Here is a 23,956-nt window from a genome sequence, read left to right as displayed (position 1 = left end):
AGCACTTTATCAATCCTTGTTTTTGAAAAGCGATGTGTCCCTTAGACTATTGAAGTGGATTTATTGTTCGTATCTGCAGTGTGTGTGTGCTGTAAAGAGTTTAACTGAGGATTGAGATGATGGAATAAAAACATCATTATTTGGGGTCGTGCTCAATATATTTACTTGGAAGGAATTCCAATATACCTTGTTGGCTGTAATTTCTGTCTGCTCACAATGGTATTAAAAGGGTTATGAACCCACTTCTACTGAGGGTATTCCCCCACACCACCAATCAGGTCTCTGACACCAACTGAGTGTCCTACAATTTAACTCAGTTCTGACTATCTACAGGTGATGGCATCAGATTCCACCGCTTAGGGTTCTGCTGGATGGGGTGTCTCCGAGAAGAAGGGAACTCACATGCATCTCTGCCCCCTTCACTCCCCAAACCTGGAGAACCCTGGACACCCCATGTTTTCCCTCTTGAAGTGCTCACACTCTTCTTCCCTCCCGTCCACTTCTTCTCCGGTTCCTGGATTGTTTTGGAAAACTTAAACCCTGTGATTCTCTCGGAAGGCTAACGCTGTTCCACAGGTTCAGCAGACAAACACGTACGTCTCACTTTCATGAGCAGACAAGTGGCCGAGCAGGGAACGGCAGGAGGGGAAAGAACAGTCACGTTTCTCAGGTGGTGATCCTTGGTCTTGAAGAGGCATTTGTATTTGCATTTTATAAATGCACCTTCCCCACAGCCCTAAGAAATAGGAGACATGGGTATTGTTGTCTCTGGTTCACTTATCTAGAAAGTGGGGATTGATGTCCTGTAGGTGTCCACTGTGTGCTTCAGTGACACGAGCATATACATTGTTTGGGAGATGGCCTGAGAGGGAGAAAGTGCCTGCTACACGTTGCTATTGTTAGTGTATTTCCCATTCCAAGGCAATAGCTTAAGGCTAAGAAATGTTTATTAATTTGTCCAAGTTAATGGAGGTTAAAGCCAGGATTCAAATTAATGCCTCTGGCTCCATACATAACAAATGCATTGTGTTTCTCCAAAAGGCGTGTGGTGTGTGTGCGTGTGTGTGCGTGTGTGTGTGTGTGCGCGCGCGCGCTTGCACGTAAGCATGGTTTTAAGGCTTTTGGAAACACCTCCTTTTACAATCAAATCCACTAATGATTTCAGTGGGCGGAACTGCCATGTGATGGGGAGAGGAGGGTGGCTGGCCACATCCATATCTGATCAGGGCAACGCAGAGGAGACTGAGTCCTAGAGGAATTGATTTCCCTGGTCAAGGTTAATTGGAATGAAAGTAACTTAGTGGGGACTGCATTTCAATACGTAAATATCAGAATTTGACTTTTAATTAAAGCACCAGCTCAATATAAACTATGGTATTATGCTTTCCCCAAAAAGGACAGCCTCTTTCACAGGGTACAGACAGTATGAATCATTGAAGTCCAGGGATACAGAGTCAGGAACAAATATAATTATCTGGCCCGGCCACAGTTGCTCAGTGGTTGAGGGTCAACCTATGAACCATGAGGTCAGGGTTCGATCCTGGTCAGGGCACACGCCTGGGCTACCAGCTCGATCCCCAGTGTGGGGTGTGCAGGAGGCAGCGGGTCCATGATTCTCTCTCATCACTGACATTTCTATCTCTCCCTCTTCATTCCTTTCTGAAATCAATAAGAATATATTTTTTAAAATTACAAAAACATATAGTTATCTATGTTAGAGAGGCAGGAATGAAGCATGATTTTAACAGGATGTAATGAAGAGCAGATAAAAGGCTTATAATGCTCTTTCTTTGTGAGAATTTATTTTAGCTCATCAACTGTAACTGCATTTTCATATGAAAAGAAAAGTGTGTTTATATCCTTTTAATTTTTTAAAAATGATCTCAATATACTCATACATTGTAATGTGCCCGATGGAAATGTACTCATTTAAAAGGAAATTGCTATTCCTGTCATTTCTACAGTAAATATAAAGCTCGCTGGGGAGTGAGTTTTGGCAGCAGCAGAATGGGACATTTTTCAGTTAGTTCTTTTGCCTCATCTTTAAGGTTGACTATCAGAAAACGTGTCGGTCTTAGACAAGGGAAGACAGCGTGTGGAGGAGCTGATGAATGAGTGCCACCGATTCCGGTGAGAAATATGTTAGTCAGCATTACTGCACGGTATGAAGTTTCTCTCCGTGCAACCTTCAAAAGTGGGCGTAAGGAAAAGGAATCCTATTGTGATATTAGTTTTAGATTAATCAATTGTTGGATCCTGTTGATAGACTAGAGTTAATATCAGTACTGTAGGAAAACCCCAATCCTATATAATAAAAGCCTAATATGCAAATCACCCAAACTGCGGAAGGACCAGTGGAACCAGTCCCCATGACAAGCACTGATCACCAGGGGGCAGATTCTCAGCTCAACAAAGGAGCTGCCTCCAGCCCACAGGCCCCAGGTCAGCCAAGGTGGGTTCAAGTGGGGGGGCCCCTGATTGCCCCACTGGTCACCCCACAGGGAGGAGACTGATGGTGGCAGTGGAAAGGGGGGCCAGTGAGCGGGCAGCGCCAGGCTGGCCACGGCAGGTGTGAGTGGGGGGCCCGATCACCCCACCAGGTGCCCCACAGATCAGCCCTGATCACAGGCCAGACCTAAGGACCCTACCCGTGCACTAATTCTGTGCACCAGGCCTCTAGCGTGATGATAAAGATAAAACAATGGAAAAAAACACATGTGATACAAAAAGACTGCCTACAGAAGAGAGAACACAGGTAGGCTTTTGCAAATACTTTCCATAATGCTAGAAACCCAGAAACCCGTTCTCTTCCTTAGAATTCAGGAAAAATGAGAAGTAAAACACTGCTGACGTGCTATATTGTCCTTTGTCAGATTTTTTAAAGTAAACATCTCTAGCATGAAGGAGCACAGAGAACATGAAGTTACTGTTTCTGCCTATGCCAGCAAATAAATTCTTCCATCATTATGATACAATGTTATTTATAAATCCCTTCATTTTATAATTCACTAATATTAAAAAATCCAATCTGTCTGTCTGTGATAACCTAAGAGAAATCTGATAGACTAGGAGACATAGAAGTTGATATACTAATTGCTGAGAGTTATTGAATTTGCTCTGTGTTATGGTATATTAGAGGCCTGATGCACGGAATCCCTGCAAGGAGCTTGGCCCTGCAGCCCAGCTGCCTCTCAGTCCTGGCTGCCTCTCGGCCCCGCCCACTGGCCTTCTGCCATCCAGTGTAATTAGCATATTGGCCCTGTATCAGATAGGATTGGGCTGTCTGTGAGCATATCGTGATGTTTTTGTTTGAAAAAGGGCTTCAGTCCCTGTCATTTGAGACATTCAATGATTGAGAGGTAAAGATAAACTTTCCTATAAAATGCTATACATATGTGGTTAATTAAGTGTAAATCAAAAAAATAAATCATACAATCAACTCACCAAAATCAGTGAGTACATTTTATAAAGTTATTTTAATCAATATCACTAGATATTTGCTAAAACTGTGGATCATTTATCAAATTTTCTCATCTTTATACATTGAGCAATTTCGGACAACATTTTTGTGCAGTCAAAATTCTATTTTGACAAAGTTCTATTTTTAATTTTTGTTAAGACTGCTGATGTTGTCAAGGTGGTTCATCCTCCAAAAATGGGTAAATGTCATAGCAGTTAGCAGTTGGTAATATAAGTCAAGAACACTGAGGCTGTTTTTTTTTTTTAGTCGCATTCAGAATATTTAATTTCCCTCCATCTGATAATAATTTTGAGTGTAAAAAAATAACACAAAATGATGTCAATTTGAAATAGCCACCCACACACCTTATGGAATTAAAATACTGCGTGGGCTTGAAATTATGAGTATGTTCTGTAAGCATGATCTCTAAAACATCTTTTTTCTAAAAAAAAGAAAAAAAAGAAAAAAGAAATGAAATTATAAAATGACAGCTGTTTAAACCAAATGACTTGATATTTTACGTCAGGAACTTCCTATCAATAGTCTCTGACTCTTGGTTTTTAGTGGTAACCAGCACATTTGGATTTCAAGGACATTAAGTCTCAGGGTAGTAAAATATAGTAACACCAAATTTCAGAATGAAGAGAGAACAGAAAGTCCATTGCAAGCTATTTGTGTGTGTTTTTAGCATTGCATTGAGGAGTTTTTTTAAGTGCGTATGTTTGTTGTATAAGTTCTCTCCCGATTTACACAGTGCTTCCCCAGCATATGGACCCGAGAGGAGATATAGGTTAAACATTGTCAGGATGCTCTGAGAGCGAGCGTCAGTATCTGAGCAGACTTGGCTCGGTACGAATGGGAATTAAAGCATGCTTTACGATGTCACATAACTGATTGGCACTTAAAACAAGACAGAAACCAGTTTTGGAGGGAGAAGGGGGACAAATGTAATAATTCCAACAATAAATATTTTTTAAAGAATTAAAAAAAAAAAGAAGAAAATCTTGCCATTTGCAACAACATATCCGATGTTGAGGGCTTTATGCTAAGTGGAAAAAATTAGACTGAGAAAGACAAATACCGGGTGATCTCACTTGTACGTGGCATTGAACACAACCCCCAACCAGACTCACAGGTACAGGGAACAGGTGGGTGGCTGCCCAGGGCGTCTGGGGTGGGGAGGGAGTTTTGAAAAGGGTGAAGGTGGTCAAACTATAAAATAGGTCTCAGGGATAGAATACATACATATTGGCTACTGTTAATATATTGTATTGCATATTTAAAAGTTCCTAAGGGCTCCTGACGGGCATGGGTCAGTGTTAACCTGTGAACCAGGAGGTCAGGGTTCAATTCCTGGTTAGAACACATGCCCGGATTATGGCCTCGATCTCCATGTGGGGAGTGTAGGAGGCAGCCCATCAATGATTCTCTCTCATCACTGATGTTTCTCTCTCTCCCCCTCCCTTCTTCTCTGAAATCAATAAAAATATATTTTTTAAAAGTGTGAACTTTTAAACACAGTCAATAAAAAAAGAAGTTGAGAGGAAAATTACAGTTAAAACCTGGAGGGTTTTAATTAAAAAGGAACTAAAATGTTGCCTAAAGTGCACTATAGATTTTCAGTCTAGAAAATACATTTTAATTGTCTATACATGTTTAAGTTATTTTTTAAATATAGATTAATCATGCATATTAACTTAAAATACCTTTTAATTTCAATGTATTATATCCAGAAGTTACAATATCCATACTTAATTTTAAATTTTGCATGGGCATTCTTTTAATAGAATTGTGATATATCAGTAGAGGGATTATTGGGGGATTTGCTGATGATGTAGGCACTTTGGAATGTGAGTTTCTTTTGTGACTAAAATTCTCCCCTGAGGCCCAGCTAGAAAAAGCATGTGCCTGGAGCAATTGGTGAGCTACCTGTGAACTCAACCAGGAGTTCAATCAGCAGGCAGGCCGGCCAACTGCCCATGTCCCCTCCCCCTGGCCAGGCTGGCTGGACCCCACCCATGCACGAATTCATGCACTAATACACACACACACACACACACACACACACACACTGAGTGGCCAGATTATTATGTGTTTAGAGATCATCATAATCTGGCCTCTCAGTGTATACTAATGGTTACATCTAGAATGATTCAGAGACACTAGTGTATATACATATACAAAAACTGTGCACCAAACAAAATGTGGTTTGATCTCACCTCAAAAATACGTTTTTCAGCCTTCCAATAAACTGCATGTATTACAGAGCAATTCACCATGAAGTCCTGACAGAGCCGCCCTGGCTAGCCATTGTAATAGAGAACAGCAATTGTTACTCATAATGATGACTCTAAAGCGATTCACCTAGCAAATTTTATTAGAATACTCTGTTTTCTAAGTCAGTGAAGTATGTAACATGGTTAAAATTAATGAGTTTTTAAATTTTTAAAAATATTGAAACCTCACTAAACTAGAACACATAAGTCCCTAATGATGGCAGGTAAATTACTTCTTCCCTATATGGTAGGTTATATGTCCTGAATTGTGTAACAGCAATTAGATTATATATAAAACTAGAGGCCCAGTGCACAAAATTTGTGCACAGGGGGTGAGGGGGTGATGGTGTCCCTCAGCCCAGCCTGCACCCTCTCCAATCTGGGACTCCTCGAGGGATGTCCAACTGCCTGTACTGGGATCGGGCCTAAACGGGCAGTCGGACATCCCTCTCACAATCCAGGACTGCGGGATCCCAACTGCTTGCCTGCCTGCCTTCCTGAGTGCCCCTAACAGCCTCTGCCTGCTAGCCTGATTGCCCTCTAACCACTCCCCTGCCAGCCTGATTGCCCCCTAACCACTCCCACGTCAGTCTGATCGATGCCTAACTGCTCCCCTGCCAGCCTGGTTGCCCCCAACTTCCCTCTTCTGCTGGCCTGGTCACTTTTCCCATCTCCCTAGCTTTTTCCTTCTTTATTCATTTTTTTTCTTCTCCCTTACCCCTGACATTAAGGCATGTTACAAACTACATAGACCCTTACCTGTACTCATGCCTGCTTGTTCTTTTACCAATAGATATACATATTCGTATTTTTTACACAAAACCAGATCCAATTTGTATTCTTCTTTGGTTTGTCCAGTGCATTTCTTATACAATAAAATAACTAGTCAATCCTACCCAATAAATGGGTATAGGTACACTTCCTTATTTTATTGGATGCAAAGCCTGTGGAATATGTAGCAACTTATGTAACCATTTCTTTATTGATGATAATTTTCTTGAGGTAAAATATATTTCTTTTTTTATTTCTGTTTCTTTAACTGTGAACAGTTACACAGGACAGCATTAAGTATTCTCATGAATATCCTTTTAATCTATTTAGAGAATCCCAGGCTAGCTCAACAGTTATATGCAGTTTTTATGTTAATGGATGTTGCCAGATTGCTTTCCAAAAGAACTATAAAACGGAGGAATGTAATAATAGTTCATCTCTTCTCTTGACTTATAATAATATATCTTCACTTTATTTCTTTTGGTAAATGAGGTAGATAGTGTCCAATTACATTAATTTCTTTGGCAACATATCAGAAATGTAGCTTTGGCTCTTAAATCAGCAGTGTTCTGGCAGCTCTCCCAATGCTACTTAATAGAATTGAAAAGTAAGGAGATAAAAAAGATACAAACCCAGTATCGAATAAACAGGTTGTATTGGTCAGTAGGTAACTTTCCATTTTTTTCAAAACTAACTTGTTAAAGAACTTCAGAGCACAAACTGTTTAATTCTCTTCTTAGGGCTGAACCCAAGCAACAGTGTGAGATGTCTCACTGGCCCTTCTTACATTTGCATTAAATTCCACATTTCTGCATTTTCACCATCGATTCAAGGCACACATCCTTGAGAGAAAATAAACTGGGTTTCTATTCGACCAGGCCTGACCACTGTCCGTTTGGGGAAGTTGCCAGAGCCTTGGAGTCATTCAGGCCTGAAGGCACATGGATGGTGTCCGCTTATTCCCGTTCCTTCAGAGGCGAAATGACCGGAGGGAGGGGTGTGCCATCGTTTTCCCAGGTTTCCACGCTGCTTCTGCTGGACGCGTCTTACCGTGGCTCCTCGCACATTGTGGATTGTGGCGGGGTCTGCCCACATCTAGGCCTGTATCTTCCTGTTTTTATGTCTCTATAATTAAGATGTTGTGTAATCAGTGGCTTCTTACAGTTCACTAGCAGTGTGGGTTTTTAATAGTGGAGATAAAAAGGGTCAACCTTATAACTGATGAGATATTAGTTATTTATAAAGTACAGTCTTTGTTTGGAACTTCCTTCCCCACCCCACCCCTCCTCCATTTAAACTCAGCAGAATTGTCCTGGCCAGTTTTGCTCAGTGGATAGGGCATCAGCCTGTGGAACGAAGGGTCCAGGGTCAATTCCGATCAAGGGCATGGACCTCAGTGGCAGGCTCCTCCCCGGCCCAGCCCTGGTTGGGGCTCCCCAGGAGGCGGCCATTTGATATGTTTCTCTCACATCGATGTGTCTGTCTTTCCCTCTCTCTTCCTCTCTCTCTAAAAATCAATGAAAAAATATCCTCAGCGAGGATTAAAAAATAATAATAATAAAAGTAAACTCAGCAGAATTGAAATACAGAAGGAGAAATATGGAGGGTAGACCTGCTCGTAGGTATTAGTTAATAATTACCTTAAAAAGTGACCATCTCTTTTCAAATTACACAGTAACAAACCCTGAAGCCGACGAGGCTAATAATGCTTATTCAGTGTGTATCCCACGACTGGCAGGGACTGCTGTTCCTCAGATCTGAATCTCTTCTCCAGACTCCCTGCACTGGTTAGGTTCATTTGTGGTGTTTACTTAAACATACCAACATCAAACTAGTTATAGAAACTCGTATGCTTTCAGCTCTGATGTAAACAAAAAACAAACAGAAATATTGGGTCGGCAACTAAGTAATTGCGGGTTTCACACATATATGGCTTCAGTTGAATTTTTAGGTTTGCAGACGTAGTACAAATGTAAAACACATTTTGTTATTTGATAGTTGGCTATTCAGCTGTTAATCAGTAAAAAAAGTTTTTTGATCTGTTTTGTAGTTTTCGTTTGGCGTTCGTTGAAAAATGGAAAATCAAAAGGAACATTTTCGTCATATTTTGCTTTTTTATTTCCGCAAAGGGAAAAACGCATCGCAAGCTCATAAAAAGTTATGTGCTGTTTATGGTGACGAAGCCTTAAAAGAACGGCAGTGTCAAAATTGGTTTGCCAAATTTTGTTCTGGAGATTTTTCACTCAAAGATGAAAAACTCTCTGGTCGTCCAGTTGAAGTTGATGACGCCCTAATCAAAGCAATAATCAATTTGGACTGTCACAGTACAACACGTGAGATTGCAGAGAAGCTTCATGTATCACATACATGCATTGAAAATCACTTAAAACAACTTGGCTATGTTCAAAAACTCGATACATGGGTTCCTCACGAACTGAAAGAATCACAGTTAACGCAATGCATTAGCAGCTGCGATTTGCTAAAGAAACGTAATGAAAATGATCCATTTTTAAAACGACTGATAACTGGCGATGAAAAATGGGTTGTTTACAACAATATCAAGCGGAAAAGATCGTGGAGCAGGCCAGGTGAACCAACTCAAACAACATCAAAAGCTGATATTCATCAAAAGAAGGTTTTGTTATCAGTTTGGTGGGATTACAAAGGAATTGTCTACTTTGAACTCTTACCACCCAACCGAACGATCAATTCTGATGTCTACATTGAACAACTAACGAAATTAAACAATGCAGTTGAAGAAAAGCGGCCCGAATTGACAAATCGAAAAGGTGTTGTATTCCATCATGACAATGCAAGGCCACACACATCTTTGGTCACTCGGCAAAAATTAATGGAGCTTGGTTGGGATGTTTTGCCACATCCACCATATAGTCCTGACCTTGCATCATCTGATTACTTTTTGTTTCGATCTTTACAAAACTCCTTGAATGGTAAAAATTTCAATAATGATGATGATGTCAAATCGTACCTGATGCAGTTTTTTGCTAATAAAAACCAGAAGTTTTTTGAACGTGGGATTATGATGCTGCCTGAAAGATGGCAAAAGGTCATTGATCAAAATGGGCAATACATTACAGAATAAAGTTATTTAGTTCCATGAAAAAATTGTCTTTGATTTTCTTTAAAAAATCCGCAATTACTTAGCTGCCGACCCAATAGAAAACAAATGGAGATACAGCAGACAAAACATCAAATGTGCGATTTTCATTTACACAACAGGTGACGGTGCTTGGCAGAAACCAGGCCCCCGCTCAGCCACAGGTGTGTGTGAGCACCTCGTCTCACCAAACGGAGAAGGGGTTCCCGGGGGAAAGGAGGGGTTCACGGAGGAAGTTTGTTGGGAGAAGCTGGTCCTGGAAAAGATGTTGGGGCCGTGGTCGGCAAACCGCGGCTCTCGAGCCACATGCTGCTCTTTGGCCCCTTGAGTGTGGCTCTTCCACAAAACACCACGGCCTGGGCGGGTCTATGTTGAAGTGGCGTTAGAAGAAGTTTAAGTTTAAACAATGTGGCTCTCCAAAGAAACGTCCATCGTTGTCTTGTTGGTATTTGGCTCTGTGGACTGATGAGTTTGCCGACCACTGTGGGGGTGTCCATGTAGCATCAGGTGCTGCTCAGCACTCAAGGGCACGGAAGCTTGTGATGAGTCCGCGTGGGGAGGCCCCGTGGCCGTTCGCCCGGCTCAGGGAACAGTGTCTGACCTCCAGCCCAAGGGAGAGAGACGGAGGAGCCCTGCTTTGTAATCTGGGGGTGGGGGTGGGGCTGTGGGAGGGTGCATACAGCCTTGCTAGCTCCTGATTGGTCTTTTCAAATAATTCTGCGTTAGCAACTTCCTTGCGATTGGTTTACATGCCTCCCTGCCTTGTGATTGGCTGTTAGCAAGCTGCTTGTGTTAGCAATATTGTACATTTTCAAGTTCATGCCTCTGGCGGGTGCCCTGCCTTCCCGCTCAGTTGGGGTGCTTGAGTAACTCTACCTCGTTGGGTCCCGGGTTTTAGTTCCTCTCCCCCCGGGGTCCCCGTGCCTGACCACCTAGCTTCCCTGGTTCCTCGGGATCATCAGCATGCACGTAGCAAAGGTAGACTGTTCTACCAGAACTGTGACTTTTTTCAGAGAACGGACAGACATTCCCCTGACGCTTATTTTTATGGCATTTGTGCCATAAGGCATGTGACGCATAAACTTCGCCAGCACTTTCCATGTGGGTGGCACTGTTCCATGGGACACGTCATGGGATTGGGGTCCTGGTTCATGAGCCAGAACGTGAGCTTTTCCATGTGGATAAATATCTGAACATTTTTCCAGAAGTATCTTTAGAGAAAAATATTGCAAAAAAAAAACACTACCACCTCTCTCCCCAACACCTACCTTAGAGGATTATGAGGTCCACACACAAGATTCTCTCTCTCATAATACCTCTGTCTCCCATTCTCTTCTTTCAAAGAGTAACATCAGCACAGCTGGTGCGGCTCAGTGGTTGAGCGAGCATTTAGGAACCAGGAGGTCAAGGTTTGAGTCCCATCAGGACACAGGCCCAGGTTGCAGGCTCCATCCCCGGCAGGGGGCGTGCAGGAGGCTGCAGATTCATGCTTCTCTCATCTCTGATGTTTTTCTCTCTCTCCCTTCCTCTCTAAAATCAATACAAATATGTTTTTTAAAAGGAGTCAAATCGAATCGGCAGATCGGTTTGAGGACCATATTTAGGTTTTCAGAGTCGCTGCTGTGTACAGTCTTGTATAAGGGACCCTGTGGATGACCCACGTGGAAGAGATAAATTCTATCCAAGTGCAGTTTGCTCTGAGCGGGACGCATGGGAAGGTGTAGACTCTGCTTTTAGCCATTAAATCCTCCCAGGAGAAAGCCTCCAGCAAACCCCGAGGCCCCCTCCCAGGTGGATCTCTCTGCCGCCGAGCCCTGTGTCCGCACCTGGGGGCGCACCCGCTCCCGGAGGACGGAGACTTGCCGACCAGCGGGTGAGGGCCAGGGCTGTGGTCTCAGCCCCAGAACAGCAGGCGAGGACCAGACCCCGTTCCCATTCCCCTCCGGGAGGCTGCTGAGCTCCGTTCCCCCCCGGGAGGCGGCTGAGCTCCCGCCGGGCCCGCAGGTCGCCGGGCGCCGCCGTGCCCTCTCCGTCCGCGGCGGGAGGAGAGCGGGGCCCCACCGCAGCCCCGCGCCCCCGCCGCTCCCTCCGCTCCGGCGCTCAGGGCACCGGTTCTGGGGAAGGTGGGTGCGGGCGCCCCTGGGTGGCGGAGCCCACAAACCAGGGCCGCGTCCTCATCCTCCACCCGCCGGCATCGCCAGGACCCCTTCCCAGTCCCCATCCACGGAGCCTGGGGCCCGCGCCGGGACCGGGTGGGGTGGGGGGGCGTTTTCTCTCCGGGATATTCCGGGCAGGACCCAGCCTCCCACTGAAAAAACACAGAAACGCATTAAAACAGGCACACAAACCAGCCGTACAGCCAGGAAGGCCACGGGGGAGCCGCCGCCGGAGAGGGGGGCTCGGCACCTGCGTGGCGGAGGGCAGGCGGCCCGGCGCCGGATTGTTCATCTATTTCCCCCTCCCCGCCCCCGACTGCGGCCCGACCTCCCTCTGCCTGTCCCCGCCGCACGGGGGACCCCCTCCCGTCTGTGCACGTCCCTGCCCCACCGGGGGTCCCCCTCTGGGCGGCCCGGCCCCTCCCCGGAGGCCAGTGGGACCCTCTGCGCCCCGCGCTCCTCCCGCGTCTGCCCGGCGCGGGGCGGGGAGGCGGAGGGGAGGGGAGGCCGGAGAGGGGGGAAAAGAGAGGCCGGGGGGGGGGGGGGGAAGAGAGGCCGGGGGGGGGGGAGGGGAGGCCGGGGGGGAGGGGAGGCCGGGGGGGAGGGGAGGCCGGGGGGGAGGGGAGGCCGGGGGGGAGGGGAGGCCGGGGGGGGGGAGGGGAGGCCGGGGGGAGGGCGGGGAGGCCGGGGGGGGGGCGGGGAGGCCGGGGGGAGGGCGGGGAGGCCGGGGGGGGGGGAGGCCGGGGGGCGGGGAGGCCGGGGAGGCGGGGGGGGGGGGGGGGGGACGGGGAGGCCTGGGGGACGGGGAGGCCGGGGCGGGGAGGCCGGGGAGATGGGGGCGTGACGGACGCCTCCGCCTCCGCTCGGCCCGGCTCCTGCCATTGGCTCCTGGTCCGGGCTCCCCGCACATAACCGCCTCCCGCCCGCCGCTCCCGGGAAGCCGCGGCGGAGCGCGGGGCGGGCGGGGGCGGCCGGGCGCGCAGGGCCCCGGAGCAGGAGCCGGTCCCGAGGAGGCGCGGGGCGCGGGGAGGCGGTGCCCCTCCCGGCGCCTCCCCGTCCCCAGCCCGGCTGTGGCTGAGGCTCCTGCTGCAGCTGCGGCTCCGCTTTGGCTGAGGCTCAGGCGCGGCTCCAGCGGCGGCGGCGGCGGCGGCGGCTGCGGCTCCAGCCCCGGCCCCGGCCCCGGCCCCGGCCGGCCCAGTCCGCCCGGCGGCGGCCGCCCATGGAGTGCTACTACATCGTCATCAGCTCCACGCGGCTCAGCAACGGGCACTTTCGCAACATCAAGGGGGTCTTCCGGGGCCCGCTGAGCAGGACGGGGGGCCGGACTCTGGTGAGGCTTTGGTGTTCTCTCTCTCTCTCTCTCTCTCTCTCTCTCTCTCTCTCTCTCTCCCTCCCGCCTCCGGCCCACAGGGCAGGTGCCGGTGGGTCCCGGGAGGCTGTGAAGGCGATCCCACGGGCTCCTAACGCGTGGTGTGTGTCCGCGCGCGGTGGGGACTGGGCTGGGATTGGGGAGAATTGGGGGGTAATTGGGGTGGGATTGGGGGGAATTAGGGGTGAGATTGTGTGGGATTGTGTGGGATTGCAGGCGCCGGGAGCGGGCAGCCGGGACCGGGCTGGGCTGACCCCAGCTGGCCGCGCTCCGGACCGCATAGCGCTGAGCTGAGATGACCCGTGTCTCCTGATCGGAAGCAAACTGTGTCCGCAGGACTCCTTTTAAGGAAGAAAAATAAAAATAAAAAATAAAAAAATCAAACCCCGCAGCGTGTTTGGGCTTGGGAAGCTCAGGGGACTGAGCCTGCGGGGTCCCTGATGGAGGCGGGCGGGCGCCGGTGGCCTGGTTGGAGTGGGCGGAGTGCGGGGTGGTCTGTGGATGGAGCTGGCCAGGGTGCTGAATGTCTGTGGATGGAGCGGGCGGGGTGCGGGATGGGCTGTGGATGGAGCTGGCCAGGGTGCTGAACGGTCTCAGGATTTCGGATGCCTGCGACAGGGAGCAAACTTCTCCGGAGAGTAGTTCTGCTCACCCCGCAGCGACTTTCAGCTATTGGTTCCCAGGAAGGGGCTGGAGACCAGGGGAGGGGGCCGGGGACCAGGTGAGGGCATTGGAGACCAGGTGAGGGTGTTGGAGACCAGGGGAGGGGGCTGGAGACCAGGTGAGGGGGCTGGAGACCAGGTGAGGGGGCTGGAGACCAGGTGAGGGCGTTGGAGACCAAGGGAGGGGGCCGGAGACCAGGGGAGGGGGCCGGGGACCAGGTGAGTGCTGGCAGGTGCTGCGCTCAGAGCCCCTAGGAAACCGGCTGGATGGATAGGACCCTGCAGGCTCGGGAGGTCCTCTCTGGACCACGGAGCCCCATCCTTCCCCTCCTGGCAGGGAAGTCACCCCTGATTGGTGGTGGAGATGCTGAGCATTGGGATGGTGCAGTGTGATAATCCAGGTTACTCTTTCTTCCCAAACCCTCTTAGCAACACAGCCTTAGGCAGAACGACTCCCAGGTGTTGGGATCTCCTCAGAAGTATGCACTTCATTCTATCCACAACAAACAAAAATAAAAATAAAGTAGCGGGAAGGCTCCTTAGGCAGTGGAGCCAGAAGTGGGCAGATGCAAATGTGAGATCCCTGAGTCTAGGACTATGACATTAGCAAGCAGCACCCCCCCCTGTTGTTTTTGTTTTTTGTTTGTTTTGTTTTGTTTAACAAAGTGATTACCTAGCCTCAGGAGAGCAGTAGTTTATGGGCAAATTCCATTAGTTTTGTGGTCAGCAAACGGTGGCGCATGAGCCCTTTGAGTGTGGCCCTTAGGCCAGCTTAGGAGGACCCTCGTTAAGTTAATAACAGAGTACCTACCAATATAGTTTAAATTTAAAATATTCGGCTCTCAAGAGAAATTTTAGTCATTGTACTGTTGATATTTGGCTCTGTGGACTAAGGAGTTTGCCGACCACTGGGTTAGTCCAAATGCAAGTACAGTGTTGTTCATCTACTTTTCTTTGTGTGTCTGAGAAAGATGATTCTGCACATTAAATGTGCTGTGATGTGTTTTCAAAAAAAAAAAAAGTTCTCATTGGAAGTTTTAAGAGAATTTTGACGCAGCTTTTTCTTTTCTGTTTCCCATGAGTCTCTGGGGCCACTTCTTTCAGCTCATTTAAGAATCAAAGAGGCAGGGCAGTTTGTTGTTTTTATTACGGTTCTGGATAAGGTTGTTGGTGGTGGTTTTTGAACAAAAGAAAGTAAAATACCTTCTGTGGCTTTCCTTAGAGCAAAGACTAGGGAATCGCTATGGTTACTCTAGTTCGATTTAGAGGACTAGCCACGTAAGTAAATTGTTTTTGGAAGGGAAACCTTCATTTTAAAGAAAGTATGTTCTGGCTTCTAAAACTCAAGTTTCACTTATAGGAAAAAGCAAACCTATTGAACAAGATCTCATTTTGTTGGTGCTTAAACCTCAAACAGAATCTGTAGACAAAATTTTACTTGGAAACACCTCAGCTTGTTCATAGTATGATAATCTTGATGTGTGAATCAACCTTGGGTTTCTAACAAGGATTGGCCTTGCTTTTGCTGATTTGTTTGTGAGTTTGAAATCGGTTAGTTCTGTATCACTCATATTAGCCAGGAAGCGGTTAAATGCTAGACTTTCCAGTGTAACTTTGAACCTTTGTGAGATAAATAAGTCAAGATATAAACACGTCACAAGCAACAAACAAACAAAAGGTTTAGAAATAGCTGCTACCATATTTCTTCTCGTTACAGTGAAAGGACTTAAAGGGACTTTATAGCCAGTCCCTCCAGGTTATTTCCGTAAACTGCTCCAGTCTCTATTTCCTGTGTGAGAGTTACGTGGACAGAAGTGATATAGGTTTTAATGTATGGTCCAACTATATTTGACATTTTAGATTTATGCCTATTTTAAAGTATAACAGAAGAGGTGCTAAATATAGTCACAGGTGCATGTATGTTAAAGAGCATTTGTACTTTACAAACCTTCCTTGCCAACATTTACAGTTGCCTAAGGTGTGTTACTTACAGCTCATAGGATGCCATGAGGACTTTCTCTAAGGGAAAACTTACTATAAGCTCTAACCAGAAAACTGAACCTAACTTCTCAGAATTAATGACCTTGTAAGAAACACAAATACTAACTCAAAAATGTGTATATGCTACGTTTTGAACATTTTCAAGTAAGAATTTATGATTATCATGTTTTTAATCCCAGTTTCAGAGAATAATATTTATGGGATCATTTTCATTTTTTTTGGTCTATTTGATGCTGATATATTTTTAATTTTCTCTTTAAAAAATGATCATATTCTTACATTTCAAAATGTGCACTAACTTAAAAGGATTTTTAACAATATCTCCAGTGGTCCTGTGTGTGTGTGTGTGTGTGTGTGTGTGTGCGCAGGAAAAGTACAAATTACATCCCAAAACCATTTAGAGAAAATGTATTTTGATTTTTGCAAAGAATTTGCAGTTATTTTCAATCACTGGATAACTAATGGATATTCTGAACATTAAAAAAAATTCACAATTAAATAAGATGACTTAAAATCTTCAAACAAAATAATTGAATTGGGGTAAGTTAGCCCGTAACTGTTAATGCAGTGATACTTTCTGCGTTAGAAGTTAACTTGGAGAACAAAATTGCTTATAGAATAAAACTTGGGCTTCAGTGTCATTGGTGAATTGTTTGTGGTCCGAAATCCAGAATGGAATCCTGCCACTCATATTGAGCACGTCACCCGAACGTACAGTTCATTCCATAGGTCACAGTTTGCCATGCACACATCAGATTTGGAAAGGTTTGTACATATTAAGTCTGTTGTCAATCTTGAACCTATTCCTGAGCTTTTAAATCTGTTTCTCTTGACAATTTTAACTGAAAACATACAAATTCTATTTGGCACTGTCTTCAAAGCAAGCAGAAAGGTCACGATGCCGGTCATGAATTGTGGTATAAATAGCATCCAATCTGTGATACAGTTTTAACTCCATGGAATAAGAAATAAGCTACTATTTTGTTAGTGTTCCAGAATATCATGAATGAATTACATGGTTTAACTGCTCACCTGCCTGCCTTCCTGATTGCCCCTAACCACTTTTGCCTGCCAGCCTGATCACCCACTCCCCTGACAGCCTGATTGATGCCTAACTGTTCCCCTGCCAGGCCGATTGCCCTAATTGCCTTCCCCTGCTCGCCTGGTTGCTCACAACTGCCTTTACCTACAGGCCTGTAACCCCCAATAGTCCTCCCCTTCCAGCCTGATCACCCATAACTGCCCTCCCCTGCCAGCCTTATCGCCTCTAAGTGTTCTCCCCTGCTGGTCTGGTTCCCCCCTACCACTGCCCTCCCCTGTAGGCCTGATGGCCCCCAGCTGCCCTCCCCTGCAGGCTTGATCACCCCCAACTGCCCTTCCCTGCAGGCCTGGTCCCTCCTAACTGCCCTCCTCTGCTGGCCATCTTGTGGCAGCCATCTTGTGTGTTGGAGTGATGGTCAATTTGCATATTACTCTTTTATTAGATAGAATAGTCCTCAAGTGTATATTTCTATGACACATGCTTTGTATAGTGCACAGTGTGCCCGCCACCCAAAGTCAGACCACCTTCCATCACCCTTTAGCCACCTCCTATCCCCTTCCCCACAAACCACTATCCCAGGCCTCGCAGGCTGTGTGTGTGGCATCACATGTGAAGTGGTGTGTGCTGCTCACGTTCATTTTCTACGTGTTGGAAAGGACGCACATACTTTGACATATCCACAGGTGTTCTTGTCACTCAGAATATTTCCATATGCATTTATTTTGAAAAGTCTGAAAAAACCCTGGGACTTCCCTGTGGGAATATGAGAACTCCCGAAAGGAGGTGGGTCTTTGGAACAGGCTGCATGGCCTTTGGTTCTGGTTATTGTTATCGAACACGGCGTTGTGGTTCATGCAATTCCCTCATGCTTCTGTGTCTCCTCGGGGATGTAATTTGAAAGGTTCCTCTACTCACTGACTCTCTGGTAAGTGGTGCATTGCAGACTGTATGTTAAATTTACCAACTGCTGAATCAGTGCGGATGAGGAAGTGTCATTGTTAGGTTAATATCTCAAGGGGTGAGGATGGGTCAGTGGTCTGCAAAGTCATCAGTCCACAGAGCCAAATACCAACAGTACGACGATTGACATTTCTTTGGAGAGCCAAATTTTTTAAACTTAAACTTCTTCTAACGCCACTTCTTCAAAATAGACTCGTCCAGGCCGTGGCATTTTGTGGAAAAGCCACACTCAAGGGGCCAAAGAGCTGCATGTGGCTCGAGAGACGCAGTTTGCTGCTCATGGGGCTAAAGAGTCACACACCTGCTGTCTCCGTTAGCTGTGCAGGCAATGGAAGGGACACGGCCTCAGCGTCGTCAGCGTGTATGTGGTTGTCACTTTCATTCCCTTGTCTGATTTTTTTTTTTTTAATTTGGATCTTTATTGATGAAAGTGTTACAGATGGCCCTTGTATCCCAATTAACCCCTCTCTTCCCACTCTTCCCCACCCCAGGCCTTCACCCCACTATTGTCTGTGTCCCTGGGTGATGCATACAAGTTCTTTAGTCTCGTCCCATTCCCCCTTCCACCCCACCAGAAATTCCACATTTTGTTCCATGCTTTCCTGTCTCTGGATCTATTTTGTTCATCAGTTTATTTTGTTCATTAGATTCCACACAGGAGGGAGATCACGGGACACTTGTCCTTCTCTGCCTGGCTTATTTCACTCAGCACAGTGCTCTCCAGGCCCCTCCGTGCTGACTCAAAGGGTCAGGGTTCCTTCTTTGTTCACAGCTGCATCGTATTCCGCGGTGTGGATGTCCCACAGCTTTTTATCCCCTCGTCTGCTGAGGGCACTGTGCCGTTTCCACATCTTAGCAATGGTGAATTGTGCTGCTGTGCACATATTCTTTCTGATTGTCCGACCGTGATGGTGTGAGGGCTTACCAACAAGCATTTAAACCCCGGGAGAGCACAGCCCAGGAGAGAGGCGAATAGCAGGACTCTAAGGAGAACCAGGACCAAGTATTGACAAATCCCCCGAAGTAGAAATTCCCAGGACCCAAGCTTTAATCAATTCGGAACTCAAATGGGTTATAATCCGATTCACGTTTCCCTTTCTCAGTCAGCCAGCCGTAGTATGGATGATGTGCAGGTGGGTTTCCGACAATTAGGAGTTGTTTATGTAACTAGGTGGGTCGACAGCTGCTTCCTGGCGCTTCCTGCAGACAGAGTGAGCGTGGCCAGGCTGTGTGGCAGGAGGCAGATGAGCTTGGGCCTGAATTAGGCCTCTGCTGTGCTGTTGGTATTTGGCTCTGTTGACTAATGAGTTCTCAAACCACTGGTCTATATCATTAAGGAAAAAAAAGGTTGACTGTGATGACAATATTTGTTGAAACAATAATAGCTAAACAAAATAAAGCATGTTAAATTTTTGAAATCTATGATTGCCACAAGTGATAGTACAGAAAAGTAGCTGTCCAATATCTGAGGCTCAACTTCCCAGTTTTATTGAAACTTGGTGAAAATTTTTCCATAGACGTTGGGATTAGATTTCTTAGGGAAACGTGCAGATTGAATAAAATAATGTAAACTGTTCTATTTGTGTTACTGATTACTGTGACATTATGGATGCAACAAGAAAGATGCAGTTTTTATGGGTCAAGACTTAGAGGAATTGATAATATGATACATGCTGCATGATTAGTATGGTATTATTATGATAAAAACTCAAAGGCTTTTTTGCAGCTATAATGATGTTAATAAAACTTTAGATGTAGCATATTACTTAATGCTGTCCCTGAGAGCGACCTTTAAGACCCTTTACAGAAACACATATCATACCTCAGTAAAGAGTTAGTGGAATAAATAAGTTATCAAAACCATATTACGTTTTTATAGTGCATGGCAAATGTCAATGGTAAGATGCTGAGTGACATCTTGTGGGGAAGTTACATTAAAATAATTTTATTAAATAAAATTATAACATTTCGCTAGGTACCAAAATGTAAGTGAATGTTCTGATTTTAAATAAAAGGCATTACCTAGAGGCACTTATAGAACAGCGTCAAGAAATCAATATTTATTTGGACAGTCAGCCCGGTGGTGATTATTCCATACGTCTCGCTGTTTCCAGTCTGACAGACACATCAGGGTTTCCTCTCGTTGATTGGTAAGAGCCGTTGAAATGGTGCCGGCCCATTGATCCCTTTTAAATCGTCAGTAGAGTTTTTGGCCCCCATTTTATTCAGTTGTTGATTAAAAATAATGTAACAATGGGAGCACAACAATGTTAATGTGCTTCAGAATGATTAAATGGGTACTTTTTATATTATGCATATTTAACCGCAATAAAAAATAGTCCTACAAGCATGTTCTGTACATTTACAGTGTTGCTGTAAACACAGCTCCTCTGTCCTGTGGAAGTTTCTCATCTCACTTTGGTGCACATGTGACCTTAACTACCTCATTCCACTTTTTCCATGAACATGTACAAGCACGTCTGCCTGGGAGGGGTGCAGTGTGTCTGGTGGGAGGGGACGGTCGTGCGTCTGTGTGGAGGGCGCGGTGTGTCTGCTCTTTCCTCAGAGGCCCTCAGTGAACAGGGAAGGCTGCGTGCCTGTGCCACGTGGACTCCTGACCGTCTGGAGAAGACACTCTGTCATGTTGGAGAGTTCTGAGTTACTCATCACGTAGGTGGCAGATTGTAACTAAGACAACGTGGCTCCTCTGTTCTAGTGACTTGGTCACTGCAGATTCCTTCCTTTAGGGGGCCCCCCATGGGACCCCACTTTGCTGTCCCTCTTGCTTGGCATTGACTTCTGCGCAGTGCTGTCCTTTATCGCCAGGGAGCAGAGCGGTGGGTTAATTACTGATAAGTAAGGCCCATAATTAAGTTATGAAGTGTGAACAGGCTGCTGCTTGGGGAGGGCAGTGGGGGGTGGCGAGTCACTGTTTCCCTGGCACCGAGTGACACGTGTGAGACGGTCAGCAGTTCGATCCGGTCAGAGCGCATGCCCAGGCGGTGGTTCCATTCCAGTCGGGACTCATTGCATATGGGAGGCAGCTGATCTGTCCCTCTCCCTCACTCACTCCTCCCTCCTCGTACCTACCCCCTGGAATTCGGATCCCTCTCCCTCTTTAAAATCGGTAAAGATATATTTTAAAAACTTAAAAAGACAATTTGTTTTACTTGAAAATTCAGAAAATGAAAGATTAACAGACCACGAGGATATCGTAACATCGGATACTTGGAGGGCAGAGTGATTTTTCAGTGTTTTGCTTATAACCTCCTGGTCTGGCAGCTGTGACTACGTTGTGTCATGCAGTGCATCCTGAGTCAGCTGTCGCCAGCACTGTGGATGGAGTCAGAGTGTTCACTTAACCTCTACGTCCTGTTCTAAGTTCTATCCAGAACCACTGAGAGAATTTTAAAATCACTCCCCGATCGAAGTGAAAACCCACCATTGCATCCTACACTCGATGAGCTTGGAAAACAGTTTTACCTTCGCTGTTCAAGGAAGACGCACATTTTATCGTAACTATTTCTGCATCGAATTACCCAGAAGTCATATCCTTACGGTGTGCACACAGTGCTCGGTCAGTCAGAGCGACTACCCTCAGCCCCAGCCTCTCCGTCCAGTTCCCGAGAGGCCGCATTTTAAACAAGTTCACAGTGTGACATAGGCAGCTGGCGTGCCTTCAGATGCTTCGGTAGAATGACATTATAACACCCAAAATGGCCCTTTGGGTAACGGAACTGTTGGATGTGTAAACAAGAAGATGAATAGCAGCAGGAAAAAAATGACATCCAAAGACATTCGTACATGTGTTAGATCACATCTGCAAAGAAGACTGAAAACTCATTCGCAATCCATGTCTTCTTTGTGGGTAAAACAATAGGATCTCAGTCACATCTCTACCTGTAATGTATCCTAAAGTCTAATTTAGCCCCAACGACATACTGTGGAGCAGAACACACGTTTTTTGTTTGTTTTAATATATTTTATTGATTTTTTACAGAGAGAACGGGAGAGGGATAGAGAGTTAGAAACATTGATGAAAGAGAAATATCTACCAGCTGCCTCCTGCACACCCCCACCAGGGATGTGCCTGCAACCAAGGTACATGCCCTTGACCAGAATCGAGCTTGGGACCTTTCAGTCCACAGACCGGCGCTGTAGCCACTGAGCCAAACCAGTTTTAGAAGAACACAAGTTTTAAGATGGTGCTGAATGCTAGCAACTGAGCCTGGTGTAAGGCCAGTGGCAGAAGAGGCTAAATAAGGAATTCATTAGTTATGCTCTGTTTACCATTTAATTGTCACCGCCGATGATTAAGATGATCTGTCTTGACTAGTCTCATTAGTACAAGAAAGGGAATCATAATGGCAGAGAAATCAATCAGTATATCAAAATTTCACATTTGTACTTTTTCCAAGAAGCATAAATGTGTCCTGTATTGTTATCTAGGATGAAATGAATTTATATTTTATTTTAATTACATGTCTTTCTAATTTGCTTTGGAGAAGCTGTTTTATTATGCACAAATATTTTATTACTTAAGCTTTACATGTTTTACAGAAAACGTTCAAGTTTTTTTGTTCCGTTCTTCCCTATCCTAATTGTACTATTTCCTGTCAGTTGTATCTACAATGTGCCCACATAAACCAGTGTAATAATTATATGAGCTAGGCATTCTGTTGGATATTATTAAACATGTAAGCAAATATGTCATAAGTTTTACTTGTATGAAGAAGGGGAAATATGCTCTTGAAATCATTTGTCTTAAGTTTTGTTACTTCAGAATGTCCCCTGATTACTAAGATCCTTTAAACTGCGTAAGTAACTAGGAGGGATGAAAAATGAGCTTCTGCCGAAACCGGTTTGGCTCAATGGATAGAGCATCAGCTTGGGGACTGAAGGGTCCCGGGTTTGATTCTGGTCAAGGGCATGTACCTTGGTTGTGGGTATATCCCCAGTAGGGGGTGTGCAAGAGGCAGCTGATTGATGACTCTCTCTCATCGATGTTTCTAATTATCTCCCTTCCTCTCTGTACAAAATCAATAAAATATATTTTTTTAAAGAAAAATGAGCTTCCATTTCCTACACCATTGAAATGGAAACCTATTGATGTTAATCATAGTGGCTATAAAATAATACCAGATTAGTCAGAGGTCCGATATTAGATACAATACGTTCAGAGAATGCATTTCTAATCTGTTTATTGGTAGCAAAGGCATGTTAGTATGTAGACGCTGCCTGTTGGACTGAATGCTACGTGCCTACACTGAATGTGCATGTTGTTTTAGGCACGGGAGGAAGTCATCTGAGGAAGGGGGTATTGTGTAATCACTCTTTCCAGTTTACTGAGTATTTGTGATGCCCCTGGATGCTGTGGGTATAATGAGAGCCCGGTGCTTTGAGTGTTGACTCATGAGCCAAGAGGTCGCTGGTTCGATTCCTGGTTAGGATTGGGGGCTCCATCCCCAGAGGCAGCTGGTTGATGTTTCTATCTCTCCCTCTCCCTCTCTTAAAAAAAAAAAATAGAAACATATTTCAAAAAATAAATGATCTCTTAAGGGAACGGCGAATAAAAATTAATCACAGAGCCGAAACCGGTTTGGCTCAGTGGATAGAGCATCAGCCTGCTGACTGAAGGGTCCCAGGTTCGATTCCAGTCAAGGGCATGTACCTTGGTTTCAGGCACATCCCCAATAGGGGGTGTGTAGGAGGCAGCTGATCGATGTTTCTTTCTCATCAATGTTTCTAACTATCCCTCTCCCTCTCTGTAAAAAAAATTAATAAAATATATATTTTTTAAAATTAGTCACAGAATGGGAATAAGCCATGCCTTTGACTTGAAGTGAGTGTATTACAGTACTGTGTTTTCAAGCCATCTCTGGCTGAAATAATGGCTGGAAGGCAGTGTGGGACGTCAGGACCCCATTTCGTCCTGTTTGAGTCACTTCTCTGTTGGCAAGCAGTACTTTCTGTCTCTGACAGTAACTGCCAGGCTCTGCCCTGCAGCTGGCCCGGGAGCTCGTGATGAGAGTAAGACATAGGGGGGTGGGGGGGCGCTGGCTGGTCTGTCCGTCCCTCAAGGAGGCTCTGCTTTCCGGGATGTACAGTCCTTCACAGCGACAGGAACCAGAGGCAACCTGG

The 23,956-nt window shown here is 45.9% G+C and overlaps 1 protein-coding gene across 1 annotated transcript in view; it reads left to right on the top strand.

The window, feature by feature from the left end:
- Positions 1-12,939: 12,939 nt before the first annotated feature.
- The window catches only part of ZNF804A (zinc finger protein 804A), a 69,296-nt gene continuing 58,279 nt past the window's right edge, over positions 12,940-23,956 (top strand). Inside the window, exon 1 of the mRNA XM_084892195.1 lies at positions 12,940-13,111. Within this exon, the coding sequence (XP_084748321.1) occupies positions 13,001-13,111 (111 nt within the window). The 5' untranslated portion in view covers positions 12,940-13,000. The remainder of the gene's footprint in view (positions 13,112-23,956) is intronic.

Source organism: Pipistrellus hanaki (genome assembly GCF_964339955.1).
Source record: "Pipistrellus hanaki genome assembly, chromosome: 8".
Classification (NCBI taxonomy): Eukaryota; Metazoa; Chordata; class Mammalia; order Chiroptera; family Vespertilionidae; genus Pipistrellus; species Pipistrellus hanaki.
The sequence above is the reverse complement of the archived record's forward strand: the minus strand, read 5'-3'. Positions and strand labels throughout refer to the sequence as shown.